The 15,566-nt window shown below is 34.9% G+C and overlaps 1 protein-coding gene across 1 annotated transcript in view; it reads left to right on the top strand.

The window, feature by feature from the left end:
* ATP2B1 (ATPase plasma membrane Ca2+ transporting 1) overlaps positions 1-15,566 on the top strand; it is an 87,223-nt gene that overhangs the window by 59,460 nt on the left and 12,197 nt on the right. The window contains exons 12-17 of the mRNA XM_042782494.1: positions 2,757-2,936; positions 3,600-3,687; positions 4,335-4,441; positions 11,749-11,940; positions 12,171-12,384; positions 12,832-13,043. Coding sequence (XP_042638428.1) covers positions 2,757-2,936; positions 3,600-3,687; positions 4,335-4,441; positions 11,749-11,940; positions 12,171-12,384; positions 12,832-13,043 — 993 coding nt within the window. The remainder of the gene's footprint in view (positions 1-2,756; positions 2,937-3,599; positions 3,688-4,334; positions 4,442-11,748; positions 11,941-12,170; positions 12,385-12,831; positions 13,044-15,566) is intronic.

Genomic DNA, 15,566 nt, shown 5'->3' with positions numbered 1-15,566 from the left:
GAGAAACATCACTATTACAGCTCTTGGTATTGAGGTTGTTGGAGAACTTTATCTTTTCTAAAACATTTGTGTGCACTTTACGTTTTGGTATCAGAAAAATGAGATGCTTTTATACCAACATGAGACAATCCAATGTGAAAGTTTCTCTGAATATTCTTGACTATACATTCTTGGTATAGGGAATTGTGATTAATTAGCTATCGTGATTAATTAGCATTATTGCTTATTCATAGGCACTTGGATACTTGACCTCTCTATAGTTCCTTTTCTGTAAAAGTGGAAGTAGTTTGTGCATTTTAAGTGGAAATACTTGGTGGATATTAATTAGTCTGTAAGGTGCCCTGGTGGTACAGTGGTTAAGTGAATGCTCAGCTACTAACTGAAAAGTCAGTGGTTCGAACCCACCAGCCACTTCACAGGAGAAAGATATATCTACTCTCACAAAGATTCCAGTCCCACTGCCTTTGAGTCATTTCCTACTGACAGAGACTCTGTAGGCTTTCCAAGGCTGTAAATCTTTTCTGAAGCATACTGCCACATCATTTTCCCACAGAGCAGCTGGTGGGGTTCAGACTGCCCACCTTTTGGTTGGCAGCCAAGTGCTTAACTACTGAACCACCAGTACTCTTCTCTGTGAAGACTAAAGCCTTGGAAATCCTATGGGACAGTTCTCTATTCTGTCCTATAGGGTCGCTATAAGTTGGAATCAACTCGATGGCACACAAGTAAATAAATGTTAGTTTGCTTTTCTTAAACATTATTTGCCACACAGTTTGATTTTAGACAATTTTCATCCTCTTATTCATTGTTCGTCTGTTCAAATAATTTGGGGATACTACCTAATCAGTGAGTATTTTATACGTATAAATTAATATTATTTTTATCTTAAATTTATAGAGTTGACTAAGGTTTTCAAATAATTGATTTTTTAAAAAAAGTAATAATCTGGGCAGGCTTCATCCTTTTTCTCATCATTGTGTCACTAGTACTTAACACGGTGCCTGGTATTCAGTAAAAACAAGTTTGAGTAAATTACATAGGATAACCTTTTTTGATGATCTGAATGACAAAGAAAGAGAAAATGTTTTACAATGTAAACATGTTTAAGACATATAGTACCCTAACTGGAATGTAGCACTCTTAAAATATAATCTAAGAGTGACAATTTTCCTAGAGATACTTAATTTAGTAGTTCAATAAATGGTAAGTACCAGTTATATGCCTGTCCCTTGTTTGTTAAATGAATGAAAGATACTGTGCACAGCATTGGTGATGCAAAGATCAGAGCATAAAAGGTTCCACTTTCAAGGAGCTTATTGACTTTCAAAGGACTCAGGTGAACAACTGTAATAAGATATAATGAGCTATAATAGAGGTTTGTATAAGATGAAAGCACAAGTCTGCCTAAGTAGGCCAAGAAAGCTCCAGATAAGTTATTTTAACTGGATTTAGAATAGAAGTCATAAATAGCTTGCAGACCAAATTTAGCCTTTAATCAAGTTACTTTGGCCCATGTGTGTTAGTACATGCACACACAAACCATTGAAGCATTAGATGACACACAAATAGGGATTTCAGCTTTTTCTTGAAAACTTAAGTTCTCTCAGCATTAGACGTTTTGTCCCACCATGGCAAAAATAGTCTAGAACTAAGTAGCTCTCTCCTCAGTAATTTGACTTGGGTTTGTTACTTTACTATTTTCCTTACTTATGTTACCTACCAGACTGTCTATCATTTGAATTTGCAGTCCCTGCTCTGGTAGAATCAGTATGGATTATCTGATTAGAAAAGAATAGGAAAGGATTTTTTTAAGACAGAACTACAGAAGTAGAGACACAGAAATAATATATAGATTGTTCATCTATCAAGTGATGTTTAGTAGAGAATGATTTTAGACAAGCCTAGAAAACTAAACTGAGACTCAATTATGGTACTTGATACTGAAAATTTTGTGGTTTATAATACAACAGATTAGAAATCATCAAACGTTTTTAGGACAGTGTATTGGTATGTTAGAAAAAAGAACTCTGCCATCACTAAGTATGTAAGATGCTTTAAAGGGAGAACAAACATAAAGGCAGGGATACCAATCAGAAAGCTTTTAGAATAGAGAGATATGGTGCAAGGAAGGTTTGAGGTAGAATTCACAAGACTCCTTGGCCTTTAAAGATGTATGGGGTATGAGAGATGAAAGATACAGGTGGTCCTTAGGTTTCTGTTAGGTAGGTAGATAGGTTTAAAAACCATGGCCTCCCATTTAGACACCCAAATTCAGAGGTCTGCTTTTCTGTTACAACAATGAAGTGACAAAAATGTAGATTTGGAAGTCATTAGCACAAAGATAGTGATTGAAGTCATAGGAGTAAGTTAGTTAACTGTTAAATATATATAGAGTGAGAAGGCAAGTGAGCCAACCAGAACCTAACATTTGCTCTAGTGTGATATGGGCTGTAAAATTAGGAAAGCAGAAAGCCAACTAGAAAAGAACAGATTAATAGTGATGAGTGAGGAGCAAATAATTTAAATAAATTAAATAGGGTGACAACTGAAAATGAAGCTTGAACTGGGACTATGGTAGTAGAAGAAAAAAGAAAAGATTACTAGGAATAAAATTCAAGAAATATTGAATATCTTGTGGTGAAATTAAATTTGCAGTAATTTGTGGAAATAAAATGTAATGCATATTCAGTAGGATTTCCCCCCATCTGGAAATACTAATTTTTTATGGTAATACAAATTTTTTCCATTTAAACCAGGTACCAGATGCAATAAAGAAATGTCAGAGGGCTGGAATTACTGTGCGGATGGTCACTGGTGACAATATTAATACTGCTCGGGCTATTGCTACCAAATGTGGCATTTTGCATCCTGGGGAAGATTTCCTTTGTCTAGAAGGTAAAGATTTCAACAGAAGAATACGCAATGAAAAAGGAGAGGTAAGGTTTTTAGATTTTTTTTTTTCAGTTGATCTATTTTTATTATATTAGAAATTTCATTGAACAAATACATATTGAAGATGGACTGTATATTTGACACCACACAGTAATAAATGCAGTCCACCCCCCAAAGGGCAAAAAAACTAACATTCTGGAAGATAAAAAGGATAAGTGACTAAAGAATCTGCCCTGAAGGGAGTGACACTTCTAGCTAGGAATGCTTTATGAAAGTTGCAGTGTTCAGTCTAGTTCGATTTCAGAAGTACAGTATGGTATGCTCTACTTTAAGGAAGTATTGGGAGATGAGTTTGGCAAGGTGGATAATGGAGACTATTTCAGCCTCTCTGAGCTTTTTATGCTAAGCCAAGAAAATTTTCATAGGCAATGAAATTTTTAAAATTTGATCTTATACTGATATAACAGTGATTCTCAAACTTGAGTGTGCCTCAGGGTCACCTGGAAATTATAGTTTACTGGGCCCACAGTTTCCAAAGAAAGCCTGGGATGTAGTGCTTCAGAATTTGCATTTGTAAGATGTTCCCAGGAGTTATTGAGGGTGCTGGTCTGTTGACCACACTTTGAGAACCACTGATACATATGATAGCTAATTTAGAATGATGAAACCAGCTTTGGGCTCATTTTAACTTTGATAAAAATTCATAGATTGAACAAGAGCGAATAGACAAGATTTGGCCAAAGCTTCGAGTACTTGCAAGATCTTCTCCTACTGACAAACATACACTGGTTAAAGGTGAGTGGAATTTACTGTTATTTCACATTTTCTTAATAGAGAAATATGATCTACTTAGGAAAATAGTAATAATATCCATGATTCAATCTAATATTCAGTATCTATTACTATTTCAGTAGTAATAAAACCAAAAAACCAAACCCGCTGCCATAGAGTCATATCTGACTCATAGTGATCCCTCCTTGGGTTTCTGAGGCAGTATCACTACAGAAGTAGATTGCCCAACATTCCTTCCGAGGAGTGGCTGGTGGATTTGAACCACCAGCCTTCTGGTTAGCAGTCAAATGCCTTAGGCACTGTGTATGCTACCAGAACTGCTAAGTAGTAATAGATACTGAATATTAGGTTGAACACTATTTTAGTAGTAACAGATACTGAATATTAGATTGAATCATAGATATTATCTTTCCTAGTAAAATCTAAATACAGTTCTTTTAGGTGAATTGTTTAGTGATTAAATCAGGATATTGCTGTGTATGAATCTTAGTTTCTGGAGTTGGTCCTTTGCTCATCATCTAAGCAGTTTCCATTTCTCTGTCTGTTTTTAACAGTGAGTGTGTAAAATGAAGTAGGCAGCGTATTCTGTAGAATCACCTTATTAATTAATGAGAATGTCTTTAAAGCACAAATACTTACTTTTATTTAAGGTATAATTGACAGCACTGTCTCAGAACAACGCCAGGTTGTAGCTGTAACTGGTGATGGTACGAATGATGGCCCAGCGCTAAAGAAAGCAGACGTTGGATTTGCAATGGTAGGAATTTTACCTATTCCAATATTCAGATGCAATTTACTGGCTGGATTTTTCTGTTTTGTTTCGTTTTTAATTACTAACTGATTTTACACACTGATTTATTGATTTTAAAACTAATTTGAGGGATAATCCATAAGCCTGAATTGGTGTATAAGCCCAATTAGTTTGTACACTGCCTTTATTTGATACAATGAATCTGACTAGAAAATTTCTTCTTTTGAACAATTGTAATAATATCACACACTTATCTGGTACTCTATAAAATATTTCAGTGTGTGTTATCTCATGGGAATCTCACAACAACCCTCTTTACGTAGAAGACAACAGGTATGTGTATTTACGTTAAAATATAATGAGGATCTTCCATTAAACTAAAAATGTAGCTAAAGAATAATTAAATATTATCATTGGATATGGATGTAGTCTTTTTTGATTGAAAAAAAAATCTACTTATATTCACAGAAATCCTCAATATAGATTTGATTATTTAAAGTGGTAGAAAAATTCAGCATTTCATTACCATTTGCTTACACTGAAAGGCTAGGCATTGATTCAAATTTTACTATAAAATGGATATCATGAAATATATATGCATAGATAGTAAATGATTGAACTTAGGTTGTTGAGTCTTTGAATCAGTTTCTTTCAGAATTTATCAGTGTTGGAATGAATCATAATACTTCAGTACCATAGAAAATTTAAATGCTTTACTTTCTTTTAGAAAATAGCAGATCCACAATTACAATTCACAAATCCAGAAATCTCTGAAAACTGAAATATTTTTCTTACGTTTTCAGCAATCTTGTTTGACTGTTAAACTTAACTCTGTTAGGCTATTATTTACCCCACTTAGTAAGGATATTAATCTGTTTTTATGGGGTGCTAACCCTCTTCTGGGAATACTTCATTATATAAGGTATGTGCACTCATTATCTTTCTAGACTATAAGAGATTTTGAATTCTGAAACACATCTGAAAGGTTTCAAATAAGAGTTTATCTGTATCAATGTTACTTGCATAATTTGTCCCCCTGATATTTTGCCACTCCATTAGACATTTAAAAAAAGAACCGACATGGTCCTTTAAACAGGAAGTAGGGAGATGGAGAAAAATTATTTTGAGTAAATTGCTCTCAATCCTTTGCTCTTACCCTGAAAATCCCCACCCTGTCCTGTCTCAAACTTAAAATGGTGTTGGCAACTACAAGCCAGTCTGAACTTCTGCAGACTTGTAAAGAGTAGCTGGAGAGGCAATTAAGCGCTCTTCTTTTTTGCTTTAGGTGCAGGGGCTCACTCGTCACAGCTCTTGAACCTTTAACAGCTTTTTTTTCTTTTAGTTATATTCATGTAGACAGCTGACCATGAAGTCATTTACATAATATAATGCATTTTAAAATTAAAGAAAGTGTCCTCAAAACTTTAGTGTAAGATACCAATGTCTTTAAATAAATACAGGTAAACATAGTACTACAAACAAAATTACAGTGCAATGGCTGTTTTGTTTCTGGGTTTCTCACATATACACACAGCCCTGAAGGTCATAGGCACATTGTACTACTTTTATTTATTTATTTTTTAGTGGTAGCTTATCAAAAATCTAAAATTATTTGAAAACTGTAGAGAAAGAATTAGTATATAGTGGCTTGTACTTGAAAGCACTCTTGTTCAAACTTCAATTGGCTTTGGTTGTGTATTTGTTAAGCTCTTCAGTTTCATATTTTAAAGCTGGAAAACAAAATTCTTAGAGATTTTACCCAAAAGAAATTGCCATTGATTAGTCCTTTCTAATAGTAAACAATTGTCTCCTATTTTTCTAGCAGAAATTGCATTTTGAGCACTCAGTATGTTCACAAATTCAACATTTAAATAAAATTAAAACAGTAAAATAAGATTGACAAAAGAAATGTAATATAGGTACATTATTATTTTGTAAAGGGTTTTTTCCCATTTAATCACTCCCCATTGAATTCCTTTAGATAGCAAGTCTCTATTGGTACATATAAAATATGATTGTTATTACTATTGTATTGTAATATATTATTCTTTCCAAAAACCAGTTAACTACATATGCATCAAAGACTGAATGCCTATAGTGTACTCCTATTACCACTTACATCTATCTAGTAAAACTTTGCCCAAGGTAATTAAAATACTGGCTTTTTAAATTTTATTTGGATTATTGAAAGGTTCATTTACTTACTCCTCCAAACATTAAGAGGGTCTTTTTAAAAATGTATACCACAGGTGAGCAAGACTTGACTTTTTAAGTGTTCAGCAGACATGCAAATAAATAATCACAGCTGAGTAACAGAAGCCAGAGGAACAAATAAACACAACGGCTGGGAACCTCAGGGAAGTCCTTGACTCGACTCTGCCGGCGGAGGCTCTGCCTGTAGAGACTGGGAAAGGCTTTCTGGAAGAGGTGTTACATGAGCCAAGGGAGAAGTTGTTAGATGCCATCAAGTTGGCTCCGTCTTAGAGCGACCCTGTGTACAACAGACGAAACACTGCCTAGTCCTGCACCAGCCTCACAATCCTTGCTATACCTGAGCTCATTGTTGCAGCCATCATGTAAATCCATCTCCTTCAGGACAGATTTGTTAGTTCTGGCAGCCCACGGTACTCTCAGAGAGAAAGAGCATATAGGGAAAGTACTAGCAAGAGAGACCCTCATTTAGCAATGAATTAGAAGTCATTAGTTGTTGTGTGCTCTGGAGTTGATTCTTGCTCACAGCCACCCCATATGACAAGATAGAACTGCTCCCTAGGTTTTCCCAGGCACAACAACAACAACAGTCTTCACAGAAACAGATGCCAGGTCTTTTCTCCCACAGAGCTGCTGGTGCGTTCCAACCACAGACAGACCTTTTGGTTAGCAAAAAAAAAAAAAGAGTGTTGTGGTGGGTAATGGGCTAGAAAGCTGGGAGCATTGTGAGGTGAGGTGGGGGGAAAACATAGGCACATAAAAAGGGCTTTTAATACCAAACAAGGAATTCTGGTTTTTATCCTGTAGACCAGCATTTCCTAAGCAGAGTTCTGATGGAGTAAAATAAGTTTTGAGACTCTAAATTGTTTAATTTTTTTTCTTTTTAAAAGTTTCTCACACTTAGAGTATGGTCTACAAAATTGGTGCCTTCTTTTTGGGGGAAAAAATTATCTATTTGCCCAAGTGAATGTGCATCTACCCTCCAGTTAGTAGTTTCCCCTCCTTTCCTCGCCCACCCTAGTAACCATCAAAAAAATATTTCATTTTTTTGTGTGAAACCCTTTACTTGACTTTTTACAATAGTAGTCTCATACAGTATTTGTCCTTTTGTAACTAATTTTACTCAGCATAGTGTCCTCTGAATTCATCCATGTTATGAGATGTTTCACAGATTCATCATTGTTCTTTAATGTTGCCTAGTATTTGAGTTTTTTTGTTAGTATTCAATTGTGTGTATGTATGTATCATAGTTTCTTTATCCATTCCTCCGCTGATGGGCATTTAGGTTGTAAATCCATCTTTTTGCTGTTGTGAACAGCACTGCAGTGAACATGGGTGTCCATATGACTGCTTATGCCACCGCTCTTCTTTCTCTAGGGTATATACCTAGTAGTGGAATTGCTAGATCATGTGGTATTTCTATTTCCAGCTTTTTAGGGAAGCACCACAAGATTTTCCACAGTGGTACACCACTTTACAGTCATGCACTTTTAATATATGAGGAATCTAGTCTCTCCACATCCTCCCTGGCATTTCTTGTTTTTATTTTTTTTAACTTTGCTGTTAGTGCTGGGTGAGATGGTATGTCATTGTTTAGATTTGCATCTTTCTAATGGCTAATGTTTACATGCATGTCTTCATGCATTTGTTAGCTGCCTAAATGTCTTCTTTGGTGAAGTGTCTCTTCATATATCCTTTGTCCATTTCTTTAATTGGATTACTTGTCTTTTTGTTGTTGACATTTTCTATAAATTTTAGAGATTACCCCCCCTTGTCCAATAAAGTTGTTGCCCATAATTTTTTCCCAGTCACTGGGTTCTCTTTTTACTCTTTTGGTGGGATCTTTTGATGCATATAAGTGTCTAATTCTTAGGAGATCCTAGTCCTCCATTTTGTTTGTGCATTTTTTAGTTATGTCCAATGGTGGATCTGTGCCCTGAGTTAGGGCTCCTGAGTTTTCCCTGTTTTTTTCTTGAATGGTCTTTATGATAATGGTCAAGAGTTTTGAAAAAGGCAGTGACGATATTTGCATTTATACTAATTCATCCCCAGATTTTCTCTTTAATATGCCAGAGACACTCTTACCAGTTTCACCCTTGTGGGAGATACTTTCCCAGATCTTCTAACATGCTGTAGCCTGGACTGGCTGTTTGCTAGTCCTGCTACACAGTTATGTGGTTGTTCTCCATACTTGAGGATTTCCTGTACCTCTCTTGTGTTGGATTTTTATTTCCTGGGTTTGATTTTATAGTGTTTTTTGGTTTGCTCCCTCATCTGGAAGAGCCACATCTTCTAATAGATTATTGGGAAAGGGTTCATGGGAAGTAAGCTGTTCTATAATTTTTATGACCAAAAATCTTTTATCTTCCCTCACTCTTATTTCTTAATCTGATTTGGTCTGAAAAATTAGGTTCAAAATCATTTATCACTCAGAATTTTTAACTCCTTTCTCCATTGTAAGTCATACTATTTTGAAAGTTGTGCCTTTGTAGGACGTCATTTTTTTCCTAGAGCTATATGCTGTATCCTTTGTTTTTAGTCCTTTGAAATATCATGATGTTCTTAGGACAGCTTCTTGCTATGAAAACTTAGGTTCTTAAGTTTTGTAAAATTCTTCTAAATTAATCTCATTTCCCCTCTACTATTTCTTCTTCCTATAATTTCTTCCCTACTTCCCTTTATTTTCGATTTCTTGGACTGATCCTGTTATTTTGTCTCTGTTTACCTTATCTTTGCCATCTTGGTTTAATTTCAGGGATATTTCCTCAACTTCTCATGTTTTTCATTTTTGTTACATATTTAACTTCCAAGAGCTCTTTTTTGATCTCTGATTTTTTCTTCTTTTTTTATTATAGACCTTTTATCTTTCTGAGGATATAATTTTTTTTAAAAAAAAGAAAGTTTTTGTCTCCTACAAAGTATTTTGGTTTTAGTCTCAGATTAGTCCTTTCCCCAGGATTCATGGTTGTCTATGTAGATCTACCAAGGAAAAGCTGAAAAGATGGGAAGCTCTGTTTCTGTAGGTAGAATTTTCACTTGAGGTCAAATAAGGTTGGCTCTCAAGGTGATCTGGCTTGGTCTTTTCCTTGTTGTTGTTGTGTGCTGTCAGGTCGATCCGACTCATAGTGACCCTATAGGACAGAGTAGAGCTGCCCCATAGGGTTTCCTAGGCTGTAATCTTTACAGGAGCAGATCACCAGGTCTTTCCTCCCACCGAGTGGCTAATGTATTGGAACTGTCAACCTTTTGGTTAGCAACCGAGAGCTTAACTGTTGTGCTACCAAGACTCCTTATCTTTTCCTTAGGTATCCTTTATTTTCAGCATTTTTGAAGCTGATTAAATGCATCAGAAAATGATTCTTCAGATTTGCTGCCTAGAGGACAATTGTAGATCCAGAACACTGGAGATCTCAACATTTAATAAATAGAAGTACTTTTAACCCTCTTTTTTCAGCATGGCAACCCTACACTGAACAGTGCCTTGGGTTCTCCAGTTAAGACATTTTGTCATATACTCTTTAACAAATAAGCAGTCATCTGTCTGCCAGGGCAGGGGGAATGGCAAATTGTCTGGTTGCATGCATGTGAGAAGGAGCCCTAAGCATCTACTGCCTTTCCTTTTAATTTTGTTACTGACTTATAACACATACACACAAAAGTGCCCAAGTTAAAAGTGTGCAACTGAATGAATTATCATTCTGTACACAGACCTGTTCTATGCAGGGCAAGAAATAGAACATTACCCATACCCCTAGAAGCCCTATTCATACTTTTCTAATTACTGTGCCCCTTCTTTCTCTGTAAAGATAACCAGGACATGTTTTCTCTGCTAACCAAAAGTACAGTGTTCCTATGAAACCTTGCATAAACTGAAATGACAAAGTGAAGAAGCAATTACCATTAATTTATATGGGAAAAATTTTTGCACTTTCCCAGACCCAAATAATAACCTACCAACTCGTACCCAATAACACATTAAACAGCTAAAATAACACTAACATAGAGTGTTCACAGACACAGTTCATAGCTTTGATGACTTGATGCTGAGGTGCTGAGTGTAGTTCCTGCGTAAGGAGCTTCGTGAGGCCATCGTCAATGCTCAGATTAATGGCTCGCTGCCAGACAAGCGCTGAATGCTAGGTTCACTTTTCACCTTTTTCGTAAAAGCAAAAATCCTCTTCTGACTTCTTTGGTTAGCAAAAAGCAGGTACTAACGTAGGTCTTTTATAAAAGCAGAGTGGCATAAAGCAAACTTTTCAGAAGCAGATGATACCTGGTATTCTGATTTTTGATACTATAGGTAGGTGATTACTTTTATCTGTTTTTGAACTGTGTAGAAAAGAATTGCACACTGTGTATTATTTTAAGTCTAGTATCTTTTGTGTTCCCCATTATGTTTGTGAGTGAGACTCATCTATGTTGTTGCTAATAGCCACAGCACACTAATTTTTATTAACCCACGATCTGTTAATCCATCCAGTTCTGCCTTTGATAGACATTTGCATTGTTCATGGTTTGGAGTTTCTAAGTATCTCTTCAGGAGACTTTTCAAGAAATCCCCGTTTCCATTCTTTTCTTTGCCACTATTTCCAGAGTTAACTAGTGCTGCCACATCTTGAGCCCTCAGGGTTCTGCAGTACACAAAATATTACCTCTGCTTTCCTTAGTTTTGGCTTAAGATTCAGCTGTCGTGAGTCTACTAAATTACTTACCATTTGGTTATCTGCTTTCCAGCCTGAGTTTCCTTCAGTATCTCCTGTTCTACTTTCTTGGTTTTGGTGAGGTTGGTTGGTTGGTTAGTTTGAACTTTTTTGTGTGTGACTTTTGGAAGGAATTTGGGTAAATGCCCTTGCTTATTCCTCCATTTTTAATCCAGCTTAAACTTTATTTTCAATGCCTCATTCTTTATATTTGATTTCTACTAGGATGTCTTTCTGAGACATTTCTCAGAATCTTAGAATAGCTAAATGAGCTTTTTTTTGTGGTAAATTTAAGTCAGTAATTTTTAAGTATCTTTTATTTTTTAATTTTATGTTATCTTTTGAATATTTAAAATTTATATTTTAAACATTTAGTCTAATTCACAGAATTTTTTTTAATAGGGTATTGCTGGAACTGACGTAGCTAAAGAAGCATCTGATATTATTCTCACAGATGACAACTTTACAAGCATTGTTAAAGCAGTTATGTGGGGACGAAATGTCTATGACAGCATCTCAAAATTCCTTCAGTTCCAGCTTACTGTTAATGTAGTAGCGGTGATTGTTGCTTTCACGGGTGCCTGTATTACTCAAGTAGGTGACAGTTTATTTATTGAAACTTGTTTATTTTAAAGCAAAAAAAATGTATATAACGTGCTTTCAAAAATATTTTTAAATAAGCAGAAACTTAATATTTTAGGTTAATTACTGTAAGAATGTAATCCTGTTCTGTTCCTTATGTTTTTAAAATTCTAAAGGCTTTCTGAGAATTTCTGAGTCCCTGGATAGTTGTGAATATCTATTAGGAAACATATCTTTTTTAGGATTCACCACTTAAGGCTGTGCAGATGCTATGGGTAAACCTCATAATGGATACGCTGGCTTCCCTGGCTCTGGCAACTGAACCACCCACCGAGTCTCTTTTGCTTCGGAAACCTTACGGTAGAAATAAGCCTCTCATCTCACGCACAATGATGAAGAATATTTTGGGTCATGCGTTCTATCAACTTGTAGTAGTCTTTACACTCTTATTTGCTGGTAAGAATTTTACCTCTAACAATGCCTCAGTTAATTGATTCTATTTAAATCCAGTATTATGCAAGATGTTTTAATGTTACACATTTTTCAAGATGTTAGTTCTGTTCCCAACTCCTTATTTATCTTTAATTTCTCCTCTTTATCTAGAGTCAGTAGGAGAGATAGTAGAATAAAATGCGAAGAGTCCTGACATCTTGTCCTGGATCTGCCACAAACATAGATCCATAATCTTGTGCATGTCACCGTAGTTCTAGGGACTTCAGTTTCCTCATCTGTAGAAAAAGAGCATTGTACTAGATAACCTCAGATCCCTTACAACTCTTATTTTCCATGATGTCATTTGAGATCAAATAAAGGGTCTGGCTGAGTTTTAGTATTTCATACTTCCTTGAAATATTAACTTGTTTTATATGTTAATTACAAAATAGTAATTTTTCATTCTTTCAGGAGAAAAGTTTTTTGATATTGATAGTGGAAGAAATGCTCCTTTGCATGCTCCTCCTTCAGAACATTATACTATTGTTTTTAATACCTTTGTGCTGATGCAACTATTCAACGAAATAAATGCCCGGAAAATTCATGGTGAAAGAAATGTGTTTGAAGGAATCTTTAATAATGCCATCTTCTGCACAATTGTTTTAGGCACGTTTGTGGTACAGGTGGGTAATTATAGAAGATAGTTTCAAATTTGATTTTTATGTGGGAAACATTTGGTAAACAAGTGGCTTGTTCCAGAAATTACTTGACAGCAACATGTTTGGGACTTCTCTGTATTCTCTTGATCATGTTTAAAAAGTGCTGTAAATATCTTAAGTGACACTTTGCCCTATCGTGAAATTTTAAATGTGAAAAGAATATATAAAGCTTATATAAGTTTAATTGTACTACTGGTTCTTTGGTTGTGGTACTTAGCACTCTCTAATTCTCATTGTTCATTTTTACATCATTACTATCAAAGCTATTAAAATTTTGATGGTATTTAAAGTAGATTTTAGAGTTATCACTTTTTCTAGTTTTAACTAGAACAATCAATAATGGGCTTCTAGCAATTAACAGTTCTATTTTTATAATTGAGTTTATTATTAAATAATAAAAGTTTTGACATGAATATTTTTTAAAATCTGTGTGATTCTGAATGATTGCAGCATGTGGTACCTATCAGTTTTTCATTTTGTAATACTATCAAAACAAGGCCTCAAAGGAAATGGAAAATTGAGTGTGAGGAGTGGGATGGACATCTCGATGCAATAGTTTTATATAACTGTGTATTACATTTGTGCCTTTACATGATCTTGGGTTTTCTCATACTCTCCTATACAAATAATTGTTAATAGTAGAATCTGGAACAAAGACAGATGAGTGAATTGTGTATGGTTACAACAGGAAGTCAGTAAAGAAAATAAGATTTAGAACTAAAAAGTGAGTCTTTTCAATAGTAGAATCCTACAGGGACACTACATGTTTAGAGATGAAGATCAAAGATTTTTTAACAGTTCATTCAAGCTGTACCTTGTACACTATGGATACCAATACCCAAACTCTAGACTTAATTACTTTTACAAAAATTGTCTTTGTTTTAACTTTTAGTTCTTACAACCTTTGGGGAAAATTCTTCTTTCTTTCCATGTATTATATGAATGTGCTTAATTTTGACTTTACAAAAATTACTGTTCATGACACGCTAAAATTTTAGCATTTAGTTGTTTTAAAATTGAGTTTATCTGTTGTTGATATATGGGGATTGCAAGATTCAATTGCATATCTCTGTCAAGCAAGTCTGTAACTTAGTTCCCAGCAAAGGCCAGTATCTACCAAAGACAGTTCATGTGAAGTGCCAGTCAAGGTGACAGTCTAAACTTTGAGACTATTCAAAGTGTGAACTGTGGACCAGCTGCTGGTCCACAATGAGATAAGGAGTTGGAACCAGAACTCCTTACAATAAACAACAATAATAGCAGTTTAATAATAAACAATCATGTTTATTATTAAAAAAATAAATAAACAGTGTTTAATAATAAATAACAGTTGTTTATTTCAAGTGAGGGTTTTGTTGTTGCTGTTTGGTTTTTTTTGTTATTGTTGTTAAGTAGTTGTAGTGAAAGTTTCTTGATGAAGGAAACAATACCTTGATTTATCTTCTAGTGTACATGCCTTATCTTGTCATGGGCCAACACTTTGAGTAGCACTGTTGTAGAAGGTAGGTAGGAAAATGGGACTCTTAATTTACACATATTTCCTTTTGTTTATTTCTAAAGTAGTCTATCCAGTCTTGATTGTAGAACTGAGGTATTGGAGGAATTCACCTTATAAATTGTATTAAGTTTAATTCCTATTTTATTTAACAACTGATACTCATTCTTCCTTTTTTTTTAAAAAAATAAATCATAAAGTACATAATACTCCTTAACTCTTTGTAAATATACTTTCTTTTCTTCCTTGTTGCACTTAACACAGAATTAGTGTTTTCAAAATGTGTTCTAAGAAATACTAATCCCCTTAAATCATCAGATGATAAGTTTAGGAAATGTTGCTTATTCCTGCCCACCTCTTTGAGATTCTTAAAGCAATATAATTTAATGCTTATTAGGGCGAACTTTGGAGTGAGTAAACCCTGGGTTCAAATCATTGTGCTGCCTCTTACTAGTTGTATGACCTTATTATAAGCTACGATTCTTTTGCCTGTGAAATGGAGATCAAATATTAGGTCACATCACAGGGCCAAAAAAGAGCATGCATATAAAGTCCTGTACTTAGTGCCTGACAGTAGTAAACACTAGACCATCACCTATGTTTTTTTCCCAAGAAACAAATCAAAAGCGTTGAGAAATCCTGCAATTGATTTAACCTTTTGAACTTTGTTTAACCTAGGATATGGTACTTAAAGAGATAACATCGGATTTCCTCAATATACACTTAGGAAATGCTTCAGTAGGCCCTTTTAAATTAGGAAAACTACGCAAAAAGTATACATTACTGTTCATAGTAACTTAGTTGTTTAATATACATTGACCAGTAAAATGACAAGTTGAGACTACAGTTCTGTAGTATAATGTTGGTGTAAGGTGTGTATTAGGAGCTCTCTCTGGTGGCATAGTGCCTAAGGCACTTGACTGCTAACCTGAAGGCTGGCGATTCAAACCCACCAGCCACTCCTCAGAAGGAAGGTTGGGCAATCTACTTCT

Source organism: Orycteropus afer, unplaced genomic scaffold (assembly GCF_000298275.1).
Source record: "Orycteropus afer afer isolate SDZICR_OR568_19922 unplaced genomic scaffold, OryAfe1.0 scaffold00343, whole genome shotgun sequence".
NCBI classification, from domain to species: domain Eukaryota; kingdom Metazoa; phylum Chordata; class Mammalia; order Tubulidentata; family Orycteropodidae; genus Orycteropus; species Orycteropus afer.
The sequence above is the reverse complement of the archived record's forward strand: the minus strand, read 5'-3'. Positions and strand labels throughout refer to the sequence as shown.